At 42.9% G+C, this 22,487-nt stretch overlaps 2 protein-coding genes across 2 annotated transcripts; one reads left to right on the plus strand and one right to left on the minus strand.

Moving 5' to 3' along the window:
- Positions 1 to 356: 356 nt before the first annotated feature.
- On the minus strand, positions 357 to 13,081 carry mtpap (mitochondrial poly(A) polymerase). The gene is made up of 9 exons (XM_069698090.1): positions 12,919 to 13,081; positions 12,119 to 12,285; positions 11,786 to 12,019; positions 11,432 to 11,656; positions 8,956 to 9,167; positions 7,824 to 8,050; positions 4,420 to 4,512; positions 4,241 to 4,314; positions 357 to 1,374 (listed from the first exon to the last, which is right to left on the minus strand). The coding sequence occupies exons 1-9, from the start codon at positions 13,070 to 13,072 to the stop codon at positions 1,036 to 1,038; spliced, it is 1,725 nt and encodes a 574-aa protein (XP_069554191.1). The 5' UTR covers positions 13,073 to 13,081; the 3' UTR covers positions 357 to 1,035.
- Positions 13,082 to 14,188: 1,107 nt separating this feature from the next.
- Positions 14,189 to 21,501, plus strand: map3k8 (mitogen-activated protein kinase kinase kinase 8). Its single transcript, XM_069698060.1, has 7 exons — positions 14,189 to 14,703; positions 14,860 to 15,030; positions 16,444 to 16,705; positions 17,580 to 17,686; positions 18,564 to 18,716; positions 20,415 to 20,661; positions 20,757 to 21,501. Exons 1-7 carry the CDS (start codon positions 14,362 to 14,364, stop codon positions 20,879 to 20,881), a joined length of 1,407 nt encoding a protein of 468 aa, XP_069554161.1. The 5' UTR covers positions 14,189 to 14,361; the 3' UTR covers positions 20,882 to 21,501.
- The last annotated feature ends 986 nt before the right edge of the window (positions 21,502 to 22,487 follow it).

Below are 22,487 nucleotides of genomic sequence, written 5' to 3' on the forward strand. Positions count from 1 at the left end.
ATTGTACTTTTCAAATGTTCTCATTTTACCTCAACTTTAATTATTCATTTAAAAGAGCTTTACATTAGCTACAGTTGACCTTGTATAGTGACAACATGCTAAAACAATGGGTAATGTGACTGATTTGTTTTACTCGGTCTAGTGTTGATCAACTATAAGTTAAGGGCAGAATGGGAAGAAAAGCCCTGATTATTACAAGGTGGTTAGCTCCAATGATAACTTTGAAATCACACCAGAAAAATAGCTTAAATTTGCTACTTTTTTATTGTTCTTTTATTTGGCAGTAAATCACAGCGGTGCCGCCGTTCCACGACCAACGGCGTGGACCAATCAGCCAATCATGGTTTACATAACACGACGTGAGGCATTAGCTACTGTTTTCATTTTCCTCGTAAGATTTCATCCAACACAAACAACCAATCCCTCTTGCCCCGTGTAAACGTTAACGATAACGTTATCTCACGAGAATATAGGAAACGTATCTTTTAAACAGATTTTAACATTTATTTGAATAACATTATATTTTCTCGACACTTATTTTTAACTGTAAATGTTAAGCGCTGTATTCTGCTGCTCTTCAGCTGCCTCTTGTTGCTCTTGAAGTGTATACAGTTTTCAGTTCCACCCATATTTCAACATTAATATGATATAAATTTGATCCCGAATAATTTGCTGTAAGTGCAAACAGATGTCTTGAGTGTTGATGCTGATAACATCTCGAATCAAACAAACCTGTAAAAACACAGTCGCAGCTCCTAAACAAACATCTGGCAGGACGCACTTCTACACAATTGCCTTTAATTAAAACCGTGTGGAAGTCGACAGTAAAGTACAAAGTCATCATTCCCTTATTTCAGGTCCCAAACATCTGCACATACAGGCCTCAGTAGCACCCTCCAGTGTCCATGTTCAGAACTACAGTCCGGCCTCTGCAGCCGCTGCCTGGGCTCTTCTCACCTTCTGGGTCATCAGACAGGAACTCTGAAGAGTTGCCGTCGCTGCATGAGTCACTGATAAGAGAATGAGGAAGAGTCCTTAGCTCGTCTTTGGCTGATTTTTATTCTTCAAGGATTCTAGCAGACCTTTGATCCTCTCACTGGCTGGCTCCCGTCTCCTTTTCTTGCGACCTTTGACCCCCGCGACCTTCGACGGCAGGAGCAGGGTCGCGAGTCCCCAAGGTGTGGCGTCGTCGCCTCCGCCGCCTCCTCTGGGCGTGTTGGCTTCAGTCTGCTGGAGCAACCAGGAGCTCTCCTGACACAGAACCACGAAGCGGTCCAGCTGGGTGGCGTTGACGTTCTTGCTGACGTTCAGCGAGGTTTCGAACGGGTTCTGGATGTGCAGCGGCGCCACCTCCGGCTTGTTCTGCTCTTTGCCCTGGAGACGAGGAATGGGACAGTACTGGCAGTTGAAAACACATTTGTGAGCAGCAGCAGCAGAAGCAGCAGAAGCAGCAGCCGCCGCGAGCCTGCATGTTCTCTATTTTATGGTCCATCTATCTCGTTGGTCATGGTTTTAGCTCTGTGCTGCTGTATCTGGGGCACGCATGTCTGACTGGAACACCTCTCTGCAGGCGAGCAGATGGCAGAGCGAGAGACATGGACATGGCTCTGGAAGACATTTTCACGTGAGTCGTGAAAAAGGATAGGAATTTGCTCGCGGCGCCTAAAACAATGACAGAAATGAGCCGGGCCGAGTTCGCGACTGAAGCATCAATGGTGCATATTTGCGTCTTGTAGCCGTGGCCATCAAATGAACCATCGAAATGTGGGTCAGAGAGAAGTCAAGCACCTTCCTTGGCACTTTGCATGCTTTATCCTGCCGAAAACCTTACAGTAAAGGGGCGGGAAGGATAAAAGGATGGCGCGGTGGGAGGGGTGGGACAGAAGATGGCAACATAAAGCCATCAATCAGAGGAAGGGAGCGAACCGGAGAATTGTAGCACAGTAAAGCAGATTTATGTCTGTTGCTCTGCTGGTGAAAGCCTATCGGCTCGGGTCACGGCCGCAGTCTACCTGCAGGCTTCCTCTCCCGTCAAACTTCATATTAGTGTCATATATTAGGCTGCAGGGTCTCTCGTTCCAACAGGTATCAATTCATTAAACTCCCAAGCACGATCAAAGACCCTGCATCTCATTACATGCCACCAAAACCTACTTTATCAGCATCATTTCAACTGGGAAGAGAATGATGTGGTAAGTGGGATATTATTCACTGTTGCACATGTTAACTAGTGGGTTAATTAACCATCCAGTACAGGTAGAGAGGAAAAGTGTGACTTCCACTGTGGAAGATGTTTTACAAACAGACAACAACAGGATAAATCTGCATCTCGACTAAACAAATATTAATTTGTTTACACTTAACATAACAGAGCTCTTAATTGGGATCTCAGCTCGAGGGCGCCAGGCTCCTGTGGGGCTCGCATCAATCACACAAGACAAGGACGGCTGTCATCTGTGTGTGTGGGAAGACGCCATCCCGCCAACACTTATTACCAACAGATTTCCCTGCTGGAGCTCAGCTGGGAGGAAAAGTTGAAAGAAGGCTGAGCCGATTTTCCTCAAGTGCTGAAGCTCTTTCTGAAAGAGTTTTAATTCCTGTTCTGGATTCTCAGCGAAGGACAGGTTTGATTTTTAAGTTCAGTGAAAGAAATCCACTCAGCAGGGCGGCCGGAGGATGTGGACGGAACATCTGGAGAGTAGAGCCGAGCATGGGACGGAGAAAATCTGAGTTTGAGCGATGCAATAAACCAAAAACATCTCTATTCTTTATTTGTTGTATAAACTTTTCGCATAAACCAGGAGGATCCCCTATATTTTACTTAAATACATTTTTCCCCACATATGTTTCAAAATAAACCTTTCAGTGCTCTGCTGTACAACTGATGACCCTGGTTTGTACTCCCGTGTTTAAGGGGCTGCACTATAACAACTGCGGCTACTTTTGAAAGGGTCAGAGGTCACACTACATCAGGGCTACAGTGTCACCTGAGATACCATGAAGGGACTGTGATGAGCTGCTCGTATTGTCCCCCCTTAAATATTTCTTGTGTTGGTTCGTTGAGAACAAAGTGATCGTCTCCCATCCAAGAGAATACAGCCAATATCACTCTGTATAAATGAATGAACACTATAATTGCACATCTGCTGGCTCCTCCTCAGCAATGAGGTAGTGAAAACCTTTTAAAAACTACTTACAGGCAGCTCTGCTATTAATCTTTATATGTCGCTCACCATCACTCTGTATTACAAGTACGAAACAATGTGCACTTGTCCGGAGTTGCAGAGTTGATAACCAGAAAAATCTGATGCTCAAATAAAAGCGTGAACCTGTGCTGACCTCGGCAGAACTCCTGTTGATCCACTGCACTCAATCCACATCCAGTTTATCAGTAACGCTCTGTACTGACATTTCTTTTAACTTATCAGCCAACATACACCAACACTAACAGTATATCAGTTTGTAAAATATATCATAATGTGTATTTAACGTGAAGGTTCCTCACAGCTTTATTCAGATGCGACTGACAGAGAAGTTACGGTATGAGATAACCTCGCTGCTGAAGCATTAAATAAAGACCAGTGTCATCGTCAGCGCGCATTTTCTCCTCAGCCTATTTTATAAATGTCCTACAGTCTTTCATCAGGGTCATCTGTGGAGCCTAAATCTGTTGCTTTCACAATAAAGGTGCTCTTTGGACAACTGCTGCTGGATTTTTGGTCATTCGGACATTTGCAATAAAACGATACAAATTACATGTACAAAAATAAAAAAGTAACATCAGTTGATTATTTGTGGCCTTTTTTTTTTTTTTTTCTTTACATATTTTTTATATGCACTAATCGGACATGAGAAAAACCTTTTTAAAAAGTAAAAAATGCTTTGTTCAGTTTCCTGGATTATTAAACTGACTTTTCTCTGTGTACAGACGAGATGATAAATGAGCAACACTTTTTTTTTAATCAGGCAAAAACATGTAATTAATCTTTCTCTGTATGTTTGAGCTTGTGCCGCTGCAGTCTTTATTATTATAAAGACCATGTTATTACATGGTATCATTCAGGTCATAACTGATTTAGGAATGTTCTGATCCACCAGACCAACATGTCAACTGTCCTCCCATTTATGTAAAAGGAGGGTTTGAATGCGAGCATCTATTTCAACTTGCACTCAGCTTAATGTTCAGAAGATAACTGTGACTGGGAGACATTACAGGAACACTCCAGATAATCCTACCTACCTTTCTGATATCTATGGACATCCTGCTGAGTGGAAACGTGGCGTAGAACTCAAAGAATTCACCCAGCAGTTTCTCTGAAAGAGAGTAAGAGAAGTCAAGTCAGCACGAAAGCCCGCTGACACCAACGGTACCATCTATCAAAAGGAGCCGGCGCCCTGCGGCCCTGATTCTGTCCTCACCGAGTGTCTCTGTGTTGCTCTGCGGCTGGATCTTGCTGAAGTCGCTGACAAACGTGCAGTCGTTCCCCTCAATCACGCTCTTGTCTGCGGGACCTTGTGGGGATGAGAGCGGACACAAGGTAGAACGGCTGCCTTTACACGCCTATGATGGCCATAAACAAGACACAGATGGATGGTAGCGCTGGATTCATGGAGGAAACAGAGCGACACAGAGGGAAGGAGAGAGAGCACGTGTGTGTGTGTGTGTGTGTGTGTGTGTGTGTGTGTGTGTGTGTGTGTGTGTGTGTGTGTGTGTGTGTGTGTGTGTGTGTGTGTGTGTGTGTGTGTGTGACGGTGGTCAACAGAAAGAACAAAAATGGCGCGGATCGCGTCCTTGCACCGCTGGTTTACGTCTCCAGCGATGCCCTTGTTACCAGTCTCCTTCAACACTATCAGACTGGTGTGTGTGTGTGTGTGTGTGTGTGTGTGTGTGTGTGTGTTATACCGCTGTTTAAATAGCTGCCTCTATACTCACACGTGTGTCTGGAGGAGGCGGGGTCATCGACCTTCCCAGAGTGATGGGCCTTTTATTGTCCTGTAAGCACTCTGTGAGATAGTCTGAGCTAAACGGGGCCGAGGAGGAGGTGGGGTTGTTGGAAGTTTTTTTTTCTTTTTTTTTGGGGGGGGGGGCAAATTGCTTTTGGAAGGCAATTATCAGGCAGCCAAGGTGACAGAGGGAGGGAGAGAGTGGACTCGCGGGCAGACCGGTGTGTTGCATCAAAGCGACACACTGGGCTCCACCTTCAGTCCACACATATATATATATATATAGATGCTAATAAACAGGTGAGGGATGACCTTAAGGCTTCTCCAGAGCCAATATGAAGGTCACTAGGATTGCACATATTAAATAAAACAAGTGAAGACAGTCCAGGGCTGCGGATGAAGGAAGTGTGTTGTGTTTTTGAGCTGCTGGATTCACACCGGTCATTGAATGCTGCTGTTGGCTACAGCTCTGTTTCTAAAGTCATGGACACATCCAAGAGGCATTAAAACAAGTCCTGTGCGATCATCCTTGCACGTCAGAGCAGAGATACTCCGGGGGAGTGGTTCCCAACCTATGGTCGCGGGACTCCACGAGGGGTCGTGAGATGCAGGGAAAGAAAAAAGCATATTTTTACCTTTGAAAACTACATCAGTGTTTTGTTGAAGCGGTCTCCGCCGGCAGACACGTGTGTGACGAGGTGGAAAACAGATAACGCCTTGTTTACAAGGCAAACCCTCGACCACTTCCTGTCTTGTTACCCTGATCATAAACTAAAGTCCAAAGGATTGGTCTAAAGTTAAAATGCTTCCTTCATTAACTCAGCTATTTTCAGGGAAATACCACTACCTGCTTTGAAACTCTGATCCCGGTCATTACAGAGGTTCACCATTCATCTTAAATCAGATTTTTTTTTTCCATAACAGTCGATGTTATCCAGATCTTCAATCAGGTCATGTAATAATACTTGCACATTGTTTTATATTATTGTTTTTATGAAGGGGGAAAAAAAAAGTGAATTTGTGTTTCCATATATCTCACCATTAAAGACTGATATGTTTGAGAGATATGTTTTCATAATTGAGGAGAGGAGGTTGTCTATAATCTGGCAAGATTAGAACCATGATGGTGAGACACTGATTTATAATTTGAAGAAATTTGTGCTTACTGCCAAACAAAAACAAATGTTTTAGTCACATAAGTCCTGGAAATCTTTTAACCACTACTTTTGAATCACTGTAATGAAAAGCAAATATATTATTTATCTTTCTAAAAGATTAATGTGGCTTTATGGCAATAGAGGGTGACGATAAAGTGGGTGGCGGTGGTGCTGATAAGCATGTTTTTCTTCATTTTTCAAACGAAGTGGGATGTATAGTCCGCCATATGTTAACGACGATGCAGAAATTTGCTGTGATTTCACGAGAGGATGAGTCAACAACGCTTTGAGAAGCAACCTATCTCATCAGAAACTGTGACTTCTGCTGTTTCATTTGAAGAGTGGTCCATTGTAGTTTGAAAGTCGGTGAAGGCATTAGTAAAGATATTTCTTTGCAGATGGTTGAGCCGTCTTCATAACACGATTACTTTGTTGTACAAATACATGACTCTCATCATTACAAAGCTCCAGTTCGGCTCTCGTTTTATGTCGTCCGTATCGATGCAGCGAGGAGTTCGTGAGTCTTTCAAACAGGGGTAGAGGGTGTGGGGATGGTAACGATGATTAAATGTGATGCGACTTCAAAATGATATTTCTCACAAACACTCTGTTGCATAGACCGACAACTACTATCGTTGGAAAGGTCAAGTCGTGCTGTTCAGTTGATATGTGCTGCACGTCGCCGTGAGGAAAACTTCCTCGATTCAACCGAGAAGAAGGGATGTGGATTTAGAAGCACTGCATGTCTGTAGGGCTCTAAAGGAACTAAAAGGATTAACATCTAGTCATTTAAAACTATTCAAAATTCTCTGGAAACAAACTTAATGTTTTTCAGCTTCGGACTGTTGGTACCAGACCTCAGGCTGAAACAAACGATGACTGGCAGTTTTCACTATTTTCAAATATTTTACAGATTAATAAGTACAGATTGATTAGCTGAGAAAATAAGGATGAATTAATAATCAAAACATGTTTTACTTTTAGCCATAGATTTGTTAGCGTTTTGCTCTTAAACATGTGACAATCTGCAGCTTTGTCTTTCTCCTATTTGACAGTGAACATAACATTCTGGTGTCTGAGGCTGCTAGTCTGACTTTATAAACTCATCGTGAACTGAAACATTTGTCCACAGGCAGGGACACTGTCCTGGAGGCTGGTGTCTTACACTCCACGTCCAACTTCCTTAATACCAAAACATTCCGTTGATTCATTCATTACATTCCGATGGTTCTTATTTGTCATTATCACATCAATAATCATATATCTAATGTGTCAGTCTGACTGGAGCTGTGCACTCCGCTGGAAAACCCCTCACTGCCTCCACGGTACTGAGTGTTTGCATGTTTCTTCTGGGTAGACTTTCCATGGAAGCATTTGTCAGGCTGCGATTGAAAAAACACCATATCCATTTTGGAACTTCTATACTTCAGAAAGTCAAATGTTCAAACTGTTTTTCTTATAAATGTATCTTTTTTTTTAAGCACGGGAAACTGGATTGTCGCAAGCTGTTTTGATGTTGCCTTTGTTGTTTTTACACTTGTGAGGCAACAGAATGAGTAAATGTTGTGTATCATGAATGACGTAAGAAGATCCAGAAGATGTGGTGTGACATTTTAAGAAATAAGAAAAAACTAAGAGAACATCTCTAAGATCAAACACTAAACGCACATATTGACCTGAAAATCAAAAACAGATCCCAGACTGTGAGTGGGCGGCTGGTACCTGCGAGGTCCCGGAGGTGGTCCAGAGTGGGGATGATGGGAGGGCTCCTCTTCTGCAGGAAGAACAGCACCATGACTGTGAGGGAGAAGTTGGTGATCCAGGCTCCGGGGATGCTGCTGGTGACGCCGTGAGTCCGGGCCCAGCAGCGCACGGTGAACACCAGGCTGCGAACCCGCGGGTCCAGCCTGCCATACAGGTAGAGCAGCTCTGTGCTCTTCATCGCCACCCTGTGGAGAACAATGCAGGGAGACAACTGCTGCTGGTTACTACTGTGCTGCTTCTTTTAATAGGGATATGTTCACTTCAGTTTCTGAAACTTGCAACAGAAACAATATTTAATGCTTTTACCTTAAATAATTGAGAGTACACGGGTTTCCTATTTTAGTAAAATATCTTTATGTGTCCAGTTATGAAATGCTTACAGATCTATGATATAAAAACACCAGCACAATGTCAGTAGTCAGTTAAACTGAAACCACCACTGGAGAGCAACGTTTAGCCACTAACTCGGCCACAGTCACACACACACACACACACACACACACACACACACACACACACACACACACACACACACACACACACACACACACACACACACACACACACACACAAGGCAGGAAATTGTTGCGCTCTAAAGATCTCATAGCAGATTGTTGATGTGAGAAAAGTCCCCCTCACATCCACCCACGGTGTGCGGTTAAAGTCCTTTTCCTTCGAAGTTGCAGAAAGGTTTTCTGTACATTAGCAGGTGTGTACGTGTTTGTGTCACACACCAGCAGGTTGTAAGGGAAAAGTGAAACACAAACAAGCCCCCATTTTGGCCCTCTTGTTGAGTTTCACTGTGGCATACAACTGAACAGCCGCAGCACTTCCTGCCAGAGTCTGGTTTCTGTTTGGGGTTTTTGCAACGCCAGTGAGGCCAAAACGATATTCAGGACAATCAAAAAGTAGCAGTTTCTGTGAAGCAACACGACTGTGACCGAGTCAAAAATGACCTTTCAGGACGCGACATTTTGACGAGATGAAACTGACCTATTCGTTACTCAGGCACTGCAACACCAGATTCACATCACAGCACCTTTTCACTCTGTGATAATATGGAGGGTTGGCGTGTGCACAGGGTGGATACCTGTTGTTGGCTGTGAGGTCACACTGAAAGCCGGAGGGCTGGTGGGCGAAACGGACCAGAGGGCATCGCGCGTTGAGAATCTTCTGCACCCCCACACAGCCCGGCCCAAACTGGTCCACGCACTCCCCGATAACGGACAGGATGCTCTGGGTGACGGCCCGCTCCGAGTTGGCCCGCTTCACCTGGTACTCCAGGGACAGGCCTGACTTTGGCTGCAGACACGGAGTTTAGAGAGGTTTAATAATCCTGAAATCACGTCATAATTACTAGCTCATGCACTACATTCACATCACGCTGTCTGATTTGGCTTCCAAAGTTGTCACTGCAGCATTTATGAACTGTGCTTCAGAGTTTCATAGTTTCTACTAAAACAAGTTCAAACACAAGACACAAGGCTTTGAGTTTGAAGTGAAAGTTAGAGAAACCGCAGCTGACTGTAACATCTCACGAGGCTGATTCTGAAGTATCTGAAGTCTCCCTACAAAGTGAACTACAGCACTTTCATTATGTAAAGAAACGGGAAGGAAATCAGCACCTTCATAGACGAGCAGGGATTTAACTGGCATGCACTACATGAACTGCTGCACTTTGGTAAACCAGAATATTTACAACGCAGCGAGATTCATGACGATAATGATTTCCACATTCACTTAACAGGGTTCCTGCTCTAACTCTTGATTTCAAATTCCCTAACTAACAAACAAATGAAATAGAATTTCCAAGACCTGTAACGAAGGATAATCTTTCCCATCTTTGTGCTGATCAGACAAAATCCAGCCCCATTATTTTATTACCAGCAATTTTCTAGCTTTATTTACTAGTTGGTATTTTCACTACAAAACTTAAAAAATTTTTTTTTTTTAACTGCTTAAACAATAAATTGAGCAAAATAAATGGGACCAAATTTAATGAATTTTCTCGGGTTGTCCACAATTTAAGATTCTTGTTCACTGGGCTGCAGCTGAGCAGTAAAGGGGACAGCATGTTGCTGTGAATGTGAAGGGCTCCCTCTCCCACATTTTAGTAGATCAATAGTTTTACAAACATCACATCTGGCTTTTCTGTCATCTCCTCTTAACACCTAGTCTTTGAAGTCATTGTTATGTAACCAAAACTCGAGAAATTTGTATTTTCCTGGCATGTTTTGCCTTCGTTGGCAGCAACAGGAAAAAGCACAGCTTGACCGCGGTGATTGTTGACGAGAAGGAAGGATAAAACCATTCAATAAACACAGGAAGTCAAACAACAGTATATAGAAATATACCTAATGGAAAGTAGTACATTTTGATTAATGGTAACTACAATTTAAACATGTTACAAACAAAACTCCATGATGATGATGAAATGCCCAGACTTTCCACGTCTGGAAGACTTTTTAAAATTACACGATTTTACAGAGAACCCCGAGTTAATCTGCAGATCATTTTCTCAATTAACTGTTTAGCCAACTGGTTGTAAAACTACAGGCTGGGAATTGGAGTCACTGCAAGAGTGGTGTGGATGAGCAGGTGACATATATGCCATGGAGCAAAGCTGAATGATTATATTTAAAAAACAAACACGAAAGTGGCCTGAATTATTGTATTGTATTATCAGCCATAACATTAAAAACACTGACAGGTGACGTATTAAGTATAATACAAGAGTCCAGGACTAACTCTTCCCTTCATGAAGATAATAATGTTCAGTTGTTATAGAATCTGATTGGAAGATGTGTTGGTTATTTTTATTATTATTATTATTATGGAGACTGTAATGTTTGGTGCTGTTGAATTGCACTGGGTCATACTGACAGGTGTTTGTAATATTTTGTTTTATTAATTAAATTAATTTGGTTAACAGTCTCCAAAATGACCATTAAAACAAATCATAACCTTCCTGAATCTCATTGAACAACAACTGAACATTATAATCTTCTGGAACGGAGGATTTATTGCCGGGATGTTGGATTAAACTTTATGATTCACCAGTCAGTGGTTTTGATGTTGTGGCTGATTGTTGTAGATCCTTATACTGTTCAACCAAACTGTTCATGAATGATACAAATTAAGTCAGTTCATGAGTGGTGAAGGAGGCATCAACTGTATTTGGTTTCTGAAGGGAGACTGGACGAAAAAAAAAATTCCAGATCTCCTGGTTTAATCTAAAATAAGTGAAAAATCCAGTGAATTTCCTAAAGCTTTCACTAAAATGTTGTCTGTTTTTTTGTCTGACCAACAACCAAAAAAGAAAATGTAGATTAGACCGATATAAACTACAGTAAAGTAGAAACATCTCAAAACTGAGACGCAGGAACCACGATGACAATGTCACCGTTTCTGTTTGACTGAATGTTTGCCTGTACATTAGGCCAAACACATACCAGTGAGAATGTCTGGCAGTATTAATGAAACATTGCCTGTTGGCTTTGCTGTTCACAAATCAACTTCGGCTAGTCTAAAAACGCAGATTAAACCCTCCAATCCTTCATCATTACCATCTTTATATTTCGCCCACTAATGCCGTCCAGATCCAGAAACATGTCCAGGTCACAGCCAAGCTTTCCGAAGCCGTTCACTGACGAGCCAAATGGTTTGATGGTGCATTCTGGGAAATAAGTAGCAGCGATGTCCTTCAGCAGAGAGCAGACGAGGAAGCGCAGCCTGCTGTTCTCCTCTGTGAGCTGATAAGCTTTAGTCAGGGAGGCTATCTGCTGGTCTACCTGAGGGGAAGTGAGGAGACAGAAGATGCTGAGCACAAACATTTAAACGGATTCAATAACGTATACATAATCAGCATTAGACCTGCAATGTAAAGTGACATTTTTGGACGTGATAACCAAACTACTTACACTCTCCTCTCTGGACAGCCTCTGCATGAGCTCGTTGATGGTAATGGTGGTTTGGGGTTGGCACTGTTGGCGTGACAGCTGGTTCGGTGAGTCCGTTGAGTTGAAGTTTCTGAGTGACAGCAGTCTCGATTTAAAAGGCACCGTGGACTCATGGCTGACGCTGGGGATGGCGGCTCCTTCAAGTAAAGAGGCGACACTTTCCCGGTTGGAAAACTCCACTGCAGCGTAAATGCCCTGGAGAAGAAACACACACGATTACACCATCAAACTGAATTCTTAGAGTATGTTGGAGAACAATGCTGACTCATCAGAGGAGCTCCGTCTCTCACTCACATAGCTTTCATAAAAGAAGTATTTCTTGACGTCTCCATGTTTTGATAAAAACTTGAGGAACTTTTTCTCATTGGTTCGGGGTTGGCAGCTGATGAGAACAGATCGCTCGGCCTGTTCTTGTCTCTCCACTTGAAGACTGTGCAAAGACTTGCGCTCTTCCTTTTCATCTGACAACAGAGAAACCAAAATATCAGTAACAAGATTTTTTTACTTGAGGGAAACACTTTATTACTTCTCATAGTTGCGCTGTGTGGTGCCATACAGTTTTTGCATGTTAGACGTATTGGTATTAGCTGTTAAAACACCGTTTCTTAGAGGTTAGGGTTTAATAGTCCCAGATTGTAGAACCAAACTTCATCCAAGAACTGTCCATTTTAAAGTATTTGGCACTGTTAAACCACTATATGGATTCCCATATTACACTCACAAGTTCCAAATATTCCATAGCAGGTCTTATAAACTCCTTGATTTGGAAAACAAATATCATCCACGAAGCATCAAGAGTTGTGTGTTACCAAATCTAATCTTAAAACAGACAAGAGAACCCCTTTTGGAGAATATTTGACTGAACGAGGACTCATTGGTCGACACATTAATGCCGAATTGTACGTAGACTCTAAAGATTTACATCAGTGTTTTATATTCTACTAAATACGCGACACGTTTCGGATAACACCGAAGACGACACAGAACATGTCGCTTTCCCGACGGAGTTTGGATCGACAGTCACTCGACAGATAGCAGTAAGTAGGTTAAGGGCTAGCCTGAAGGCTAACTTGTTTATTAACAGCTTCACTAACCACTTTCTTCTTTCCGAGGTGCGTCAGCTCGGGCAGCAGCAACAACGTCTGTTGCAATACTTCTGTGAAGAAATGTGTCGACTTTCCGCAAGCACTTCACAAAGCTACCCCCTCCCCTCATATGTAGCCTGCACACGGCTAAGGAGGACGCCATTGCTGCTCCAGATGAAACCGACAGGCGCATGCGCATGGCGCTGTCTACGGCAATAGAGACGTACCAAAAAAACGAACACGACGTGGAGATTTATGAAGACTTAAAAAAAATGCATATTAATGTCTAGATCGTCTATACATTCCCGTGTATTTAAATATCCTCGTTTTCTTATTCAACGATAAATGACCTTAAATGTGTCTCTTTGTTGTTGTTGTTGTTGTTGTTTTTACTGAGCCTTATGTAGAAATAAATATACAATTCCCCACCGGAAAACACCTTTATTCCGCGGAACGTGATACGCTCCGATTCTGCACTCAAGCAACATGAAAAGTGTTTTTTTTTTTTTTTTTTTACTCTGAGAAAACAGAAGAAAAGGGAAAACGAAACCTACAACATTAAAGCCCACTCCACCTCCGCACATCGGCTACACTTCCCGTGTTTACCTTCTTCTCAACACCAGTCCGATCGCTCACATCAGACGACCAGTCTGTGTCGATGTTGGAGACTCGCCATGAAGAGAAGACAACGTTAAGCTGCTGAGAAATTACGGCAAGTACTGCGTGTCTTTTATTACTCTGTCTCACCTTACGTTATTCACTTAGTTGTGTATTCGGCTGAAATAAAAACGATTTTTATTTTATTTTTTTATTTTTTTACATAGGTTGTAATAGCTGTACATCATCCTGAATTCTAATTATGTTATGAAAAGATTATCATTATGTTTTGGGAGGCAGTTATTTTGTATTTGTATTGTTAGATTGCCACAAATAAATGTAAATCAATAGGTTTATTTAAAAGTTTTTACACAGGTTTCGGTGGGAAGGGAAATCCTTGTCTCTAGTTAAAAAAAAAAAAAAAAAAAAGAAACACTGCAGGTGTTTGATTTGCATGCAGTAATACATGTAAACGAGCTGGACTCCTTTTCACAGCAAAGAAATACTACTAATGACCTTTTTTCTGCAAACATATGATCAGCAGTTGGTGTTTATTTGCTCTAAAATATGGGCAAGCTGTCTCTTCTGGGGGCTTCCCAGCTTTACTGTGAAACTCCCTTCCTTTGCTTGGAAAACACTCCTCTGAAGCTCCTCCCAGCTGTGTGTTCAGCCAGCTGTATCACAGCTTCAGTGCTTCTGTGTTAGTGTCACTCTACGTCCTGGGCTCTGCATGAACTTTTTCAAAGCTCCTAATCTGACTTCACTGAACTCGGCAAAAAAAGCAAAAAAACTGTCCACAAACTGACCTCCTGATGCTTTTTATTTTAGATCGAGCAGGACAAGCCGAGCCTCAAGATGGATTACAAATATGACACCGGAATAGAACTGCTGTTGGCTCACATGCATGTAGAGGACATCATCAACGCTGCAGAGACTCTCTACCGGCTTGAAGAAGAGGAGGAGGAAGGGGGCTTGTCGTTTGAAGAAGAAGGTCTCTCCCAGGAGGAGATGGACGAGAACGAGGAGGCGGGGGAGCTGGTGGGGTTGGGGAGTGAGGAGAAGGACTACGCTGATGGGGTGGGCGGTGTTCGCTACGGGACGGTGACGGACCTTCTGTCGTTTGTCAACCTCCTGTCCAACATGCAGCCAGTGGCCCTGCAGCGCCTGCCTGAGGAGATGGGAGTCTTCCTGAACAAGGTGACCATTTATTTTATTTTTTTGTCCTCAGCACCTTCACAACAACAACAATAAATGTTGTTTGCAAAAAAACATTTGTCTTACATTTTGATACATTCAGCTCAGGAAGCCTCGCTGTATCTGTTTTCATTATTTCCCTAAACCTTTTCTTTGCAGAAGGACATGGCTGTTAAAAAAGGCCGCTACCAGATCAACATGGATGTGCTCCTGTTTCCATGGAAATTGACCTACAAGAATTATGGCCCTGGCCTCGTGCCCAAGGGCTCATTTGGGAAAGTCCACTTGGCTCAGGACACCAAAACCAGGAAGAGAATGGCCTGCAAACTGGTGAGTCTCGCTGAGCGGCGACTGGAATTCAGCTTGCGCTCGACTTCTCGTAACTCTTTGCCGTCGGTGCCAAACATTTCACCTGCCAAGAACTGTTTGTTCACAGTTCAACTGCTCCTCTGTTTGTACAAAGATCGCCAAGGCCAACGTTGACACTTTGTGTTTTCCCTTGATGTAAAAGAGGAACAGTGCTCTTGAAAGAATAACCATTTTCTGTCGTAACAAAGTCACAAAATGAGCCAAGATTAATGCAAGAATGGAAATTTAACAGCGACAAGAAAAACACACTTTACACATCACACTCTGTCCTCCAGTTATGCAGGACAGAGTACTATCTTTGAAAGGGAGGGAGGGCTGTGTGTTTACTCTTTCCTAAATAGAAAATATTGACCCGTGAGGAAGGAGTAGTTTCCCATCTCGTCTGGTGTTATCATCAGAATGCTTTGTTGACACGGTGTATTGTACACACTGTTATGAACACACCGTTTACCGTATGTGCTTTGTATCGGAGTCATGATGTCAATATCAGTCTAAAATAACAGTTGAACTTTCCTGGAAAAAAAATCGGTCCATCGTGACAAATACGTTTTGGGAACAAATAGTTTGGGAAATAAGCTGATTCACCTTCTTGTGCAAATGAGAATACTGTTTCCGTTTGTGGAAAACTGAGGTGCATGTCTCTGGTGGTGGGTGTAGGGGTCCTCCACTATGCAAACTTTACATTTTTCGGATAAAAATATACAATTTTACAATCTTTTTTTTTTTTTAACCTTTATTGTAATTATATGTGTAAAATTTTCCTTAAAAATTGAAAAGCTCGAGCACATATTAAATTAATAAAACGTGCAAAATTTCTCCACTGGGGAAAAACTACGACCATTACAGGGCGCTTCGGTGCTGCACTAAGCCGAATAAAGGAAGGAAAAACCCTGTCGAAAATTGAGAACACTTTTATATCTACATGCTAAATATAATGCTGCAGCCAGCAGCTGGTTAGTTTAATTTAGTAACCAAAGGAGGAATAAAAGTCATTGAGCAACATGATAAACATATTTTTCAACATTCAGAGTAATGTTACAAAAAGTGACTGCTTGTGTCTGAAGATACGATTTCACCTCCATATAAAGTTAAGACATAAACAGATAAAGATGTATTGAACATTTGACTGAGGTAAATAAGGCCTTCAAAGGACATCTGTGTTCTGTTCTTGTGCTCAACAGCCGTCACATGTTGGCAAACGTGGATGCATTCAGCTCCTCAATGAGCTAATTTTCTCTGGCTTCGTATTTAAAAGACTGCACGAAGGCAGATAAACATATTTGCCCCCAAAACTGTGAACTATTCCTTTAAACAGAACCACGGGCGCCATTTGCGATGCTGCATTTATCTCCATCTCCTCCTTCCCCCTCCCAGATCCCCATGGAGAACTTTAAAGCGGCCGACGTGGAGTTCCAGGCCCGCTTCCGCCACGAGAACATCGCTGAGCTGTACGGCGCGCTGCTCTGGGACCAGAGCGTCCACCTGTTCATGGAGGCCGGCGAGGGCGGCTCGGTCCTGGAGAAGCTGGACAGCTGCGGGCCAATGAGAGAGTTCGAGATCATCTGGGTGACTCAGCAAGTGCTGCGGGGTCTCGAGTACCTGCACTCGCACAACGTCATCCACCACGACATCAAACGTGAGTGCGAGAGAAAATTGTGTTTTTCATTTGTGCTGTTGATGAGCTGCGTGTCACCGAGCTCGTACGAATGGTTCAGGAAATGATGTAATGTGTGCTTGTACCTTGTTTACGTCAAAGTCAAGCCGCAGACGGATATAGTTGTAGTGAATAATTCTTGAGGAGGAAAACATTCTTGACAGCCACAAACCAATTAGACCGCCACCTTCTGACAGACTGACTGATTTTTGAGAAGTCCTCAAAGGTAACCAGGTCACACTGACAAATACCAGGGAGCTACTGACTGAGATTACACAAATACCGACTAGTTACAGTAAGAGGGCCTCAGCTGAGTTTTGGTAAGAAGTAGTTTCCTGTCGGTTGAACCACAGCAGCGCCGCTGGGATCGAAGCATTCTCCGCAACCGTCTGTCAGCCTCATGGCCTGAAGGCTGTTTGCTGTCTGGAAATTCCAGCGTGCTTCTCCTGCTCTCTCAGGGTTAAGCTTAGTGTCCACAGAGGCAAGTGGCTTACGAAAATTGGCCAGCCCAGCCTTCTGACATGTTGCTGTGGCTCTTAGGATTCCCTGCCCGCGATCAAAATATGTAATTATTCCTCTGTGAGGTTTCAGGGATGAGGATGAGTCTTTTGACGCAAAGCTCGCCCTCAAATTATCTCTCAAGTTCTTCTGCAAAAACAACTTACTTTGCTGCCTTGAAAGGCTTCAGTGACCTTTTCACTGCTAAACACTGGGAGCCAGTTTGGTATGTGTGAAACTGTATGAAACACTTATTAGGTCAAATGCCAACCTTCGTAGCAAAGCGTTAACACGGAAAATATCGCTCCTGCGTCTCCACAACATCTGAATCAAATCCTACTTGTTCCTTTTCCCTCAGCCAGTAACATTGTCCTGATGTCGGACAAGGCGGTGCTGGTGGACTTCGGCCTGACGGTGCAGATGACAGAGGATCTCTACATTCCCAGAGACCTGAGAGGAACAGAGGTAAAGAAATCAACCAGAAAACTGGCTCAGCTCTGCAAGTGCAATGCAGATCTTCTGTTTTTTAATTGCTTACTCGAATCAATGCTTTCTTTTTTCTTGCTGATGTTTGAGTGTGTGTTTACTAGAAGAGGCAGCAGGCAGCCTGACTCATGACTCGGGCTAGACTTCCCCAGGGATTGTAACAAATTTATCTCAAGACTTGTCAGCACTTGTCTGTCTCTTCCCTAATGATTATGGAAAGCCAGTGATAGGCAAGCGTTAGTGCAGAGCAGGCAGTGCACTCACTGACCTCCCGGCTGCTAATAATAGTTTGCTCAAGCTCAGGGTTCTCGGTTTTAATCGGTGCTGGGAAATTTCTTCGATAAACTCAAGATATTCCTCCCATCACATATCTTCCTTGCTTTCCCATGTTTTGAGCTGTTTGTGAGTCCGTATGGCTGTTTGAGCACGACTGTGGGCCTCTCATGGCTCGGCTGGGGGAAAGTCCCAGGGCAGACACCCAGCGGTGATAAGAGAGGCTCAGCCTGGGAATACACTGAGCTGCTCAGGCATCCATTAACAAGGGAGAGCCAGCTGGAATTTCCAGCAGAAAGAGACAAAGACATGAACTCTGCTCGTGTGTTTTTACTCTTCACACTCCCGAACTCCGACTCACCTTTACAGATGCTGTGTTGGTCTGAAGGTTAGCCTGTTGGTTGCAGACAGAAAGCCTCTTTTACTGCAAAAGGACATATCCTGTTTGTCGTCTCTCACTGATACCCAGAATTTGAATGAAAAAAAACAAGAAAAGAGAAAGCAGTTGCCCACCTCGTTCAGCCAGTGTAATCTGCAGCCCTGTTATGTGTAATTCATGTAGCATTACCCTTCTTTCATTCAGATGTACATGAGCCCGGAGCTGGTTCTGTGTCGAGGACATAACACCAAGACGGACATCTACAGCCTGGGCACCACCATCATCCACATGCAGACTGGAAGTCCTCCCTGGGTCAGGAGATACCCACGAACTGCCTACCCATCCTACCTCTACATCGTAAGTACTGCACAACTTTTTTATTGTTTTATTCTTTGCAGCATTTCTCCAGGGATTGCAGTGTCTGTTTACATTGACTACTGGATGGATTTCCATAATTTTTTTGGTTTAAATGTTTTAATTACCTAAACAACCCCAGTTCTTCCTGAAGCCCCGTTGTGTGGTGGACATTTTTAGTTATGAGTGAAATGTTTTTATGCTTCTTGAAAAAATTGCCAATAGATTTAAAAGTAGAACAGCCATTCATGGTCCTCAGAGGACGACAGCTTTTCCTCTCGTGCCACCGGCAGGATGAAATTTGTATCTCAGATTTGACAACTGTTGCAATCTGATGCAGACTTTAGTAGTTGGTGTGAACTTTTTGCTCTCCTAACTTTCAGTGCTTTGCATTACAACCCAGTACCTTCAAAATGAACAGCCTTCCCATCAGCCTTCGCTGTCCTTTGTGTTTACTGCTACTTTGCATGTTAGCAACTAAATGGATTACATGACTAATTGCATATGAAAGGGGAGCAGATCTAGTGGTGAAACCAGGGTGAATTAGCACCAGACTCTGCTGCTGAGCGTTTTAGCATCTTTCAGCTTTTTGTTTCGCCTGCAAATTTACAGTTTTGGTCTCAATGTTCTGTTGCTGCAAGTTCCTGCTGCATCTTTCACTAAAAAAAAGCTCTAAAAACCCACTGCACAAAATCAAATTTCAGTCAAACCCAGTTGAGATGTTTGTGAACATAGTGGGACACTAGCGAAGGCACCAGATATTTCTGTCAAGCTGAGAGGAGGGTTAAAACCATTCATCAGGAAACAAACAGGACTTGACATGAATGCGGATGTTGCTTTGCTAATTGTATAAACCAGCAACCTTTTGCAAATAAGTTTGCAATGTTACCTTTATAATGTGATATGTTAGTGCTGTATTTAAGGCCACTTTCCACTCAAGTGGTACCAAAACTGCCGATGCAGATTAAACTTTGGTGACATGCTAGTACTATAAAGGGAATCAGATTGGGTGCACTGTGTTCTTCTGAAGTAAAACAAATTAAATAAAGGGAACTGAAAAGAGAGAAGAAACACATAACCAAAAATAGAAATGAACTGCCCTTTGGCACATTATCACATTTACTTCACTGTGACTGTAAATATCAAATCAATTGTTGGACCTCAGCTATCTATTACTGTAACAGCAACAGAGCAGTTGTTACTATCACATGCCTCAAGACATACTCTTGGGATTTTTATCATACGGTATTTTAAAATGTGACTTATTTTTCCACGACCTTGATAAAGGCACAAGATACAGTCTGACTGTGGAAGATCTGACCTCCACAGTCGAGATAGCCAGGAGATAAAAAGGCTGCAGCGTGTGACGTACGGCCCATTTAGTCAGTCAGTACTTCTGTTTCTTCTGCAATTGTTCCATTGCATGGGCTCTTGCTTTTGAGAAGTTCCGTTTCTGCTTTTGACGGTTACTCACTTCCTCGTGAAACTGCTTTCACAGTCACTTCTACAGGCGGAGCTTTGCTTCAGTTCTTTGTTCCTTCTTACTATAACCCAACTTGTTTTAACTTGTCTGAAAAGCTTAAAAACGGGGTCACAGCTGCTGGATGAATTCTATGAGGCCTGTTGTTGGTGGTTATTTGGAAGCACTGAATGTCTTTGTAACTTGTTTTCTAACATCAGCTTTGTCTTATCTGTCAACAGATCCACAAGCAGGCCCCCCCTCTTGAGGACATAGCAGAGGACTGCAGCCTGACCATGCGCTCCTTCCTGGAGCGGGCCCTGGATAGGAACCCCGCTGTGCGGAGCTCGGCATCAGAGTTGCTGAGGGACGAGGCCATCAACCCGCCCAGGGAGGACCAGCCGCGCTGCTGGAGCCTTGACTCGGCCATGGAGGAGGCCAACCACACCATGCTGCGGCAGCAGAACCAGCATCACGACATCACACAGGGTAAGGACCTGGGTGCTGAGCTCAGTTCTATTTCCTGTGATTGTAAATAAGATGCATGCCTTATTTAAACATGTACCCTTTTCTCTTCTCTGCAGAATCTTCTCTTTACTCTGAAGACTCTGGCCACATGAGGAGGAAGGGCTCGTTGTACCTCGACCTTGGGGCCTTGTCAGGATACTGTAAACTGGTGACAGGGCCCCCCACCTCAGAATATAGCTAACAGCTAACCACATGACACCGTTTATGTGGCTGAACTGTTTTTGAAGCCAACAGTTCATTTGCTTTTCGCCTTCTTGAGTTGAGACTCGATGACATCTGCAGGCGACATGGCTCATTGATAAAGCGATGGAACGAGCTCAACCAGAACAACACTGCAGGACAGTGGCTGGAAGAGACACTTTGTGAATGATTAAGCATTATCTGTTATATAATTCCCCACACTTCTTTGTTGGATGTTTGGACTTAATTTTAATGGTGTGGTATTTGTCATCGTAACAAATGAATGCCGTTTTGTTCTCTCATGAAAGAAGATATTTTATCACTTTAAGTGCAAGTTATCTGTGAAAGTTCACTACGCAGACATGTATGATATGTGGTTCGTTATGGACTTCCTCCTGTTGATTCCTGTGGAATATTTAATAGTAACGTTGTGCTATGCAAACTGAGCTTCTGTTGAATGCATGTAATATCTGATTTGTGTTGTGTACATCCAGTGAGATGAGGCGTGCTGTGCTTTTTATCAACAAAAACAACCGATTTACTTCTTTTAGGAATCAGCGCAACACTTATTTAGAGTTTGAAATGTGTCGGTCATCATGCAATAAATCACTTAATAAGTCACTTAAGTCCTCCTGCATGTCTCGTTATTATATAATTAATTAAAATAATCAGATTTAGCCTTCAGAGAAGTGCGGTGTCTGCTCCCATATAAACTATAGTATGGGGCTACGGGGGTCTAATGATATGAGATGATTCAAAGGACTACAGCCATTCTTGCTGCTCTTGAAAGCTGTACTCCAACACAGTAGTGCTTTAAGCTGCATGTTAATAAGCTCTTCATAACATGTTCAAACAAGCTAATGTTTAGTGCAAAACACTAAGTACAGCTGATGGGAATGCCATTCACTTTACAGGTATTTGATCTTAAATCAAACTAGAGAATTGGAAAACAAATATTTTTTTACCTAAAGTAAGTTATTACTTTATCTAACTGTGTGTACAGAATCTAGAAGCACTCAATCCCATATCTGTTGAGACATTTCCCTAAAAACTACCAATCTGAGACTACTGTAAACCTCATCCTCTGGTGACCATGAATGTCCAGATGAAAACATAACAACAGCATATCAATCCATGTAACAGCTGTCCAAGCTTTTCAGTCTGGACTGGGGCATGTCTTACAGAGGGAGTAAAGAGCATCTGACATTTACTCCCACTGAAATGTGAAGGTTTCACATCTCTTTTGAATTCCCAGTTGTACATCTAGTTCTTGGTTGCAATACTGCCCACAGGCGACCCAAACAAATGCATTTTTTAGCAGCTTTATAAAATCTGATGATGGCTAGTGAACACTTATTACTGACCCAGAAGCACGACTGCATGACTGACGACGCTTCGGCTACATAATCTATATTATTTTAGCAGTAAATAGCAATACATTAGTGGAAAAAAAGTTTCCTTTGAAAGCTGCTGAATGTGAGTTTTGCTGGACTTCCCAGCTTGCAGTGAGATCATAGATAAGGCATGAATCAAGTTTCAGCAACGCCCTCTTCTGCATTACTTTTTACTTGTTTGTATGTAGTCATGGCAGTATCTCTGACTGATTT

Source organism: Brachyistius frenatus, unplaced genomic scaffold (assembly GCF_029030835.1).
Source record: "Brachyistius frenatus isolate BFR_SWC_R1_liver_20210118 unplaced genomic scaffold, ASM2903083v1 Contig_25, whole genome shotgun sequence".
NCBI classification, from domain to species: Eukaryota; Metazoa; Chordata; class Actinopteri; family Embiotocidae; genus Brachyistius; species Brachyistius frenatus.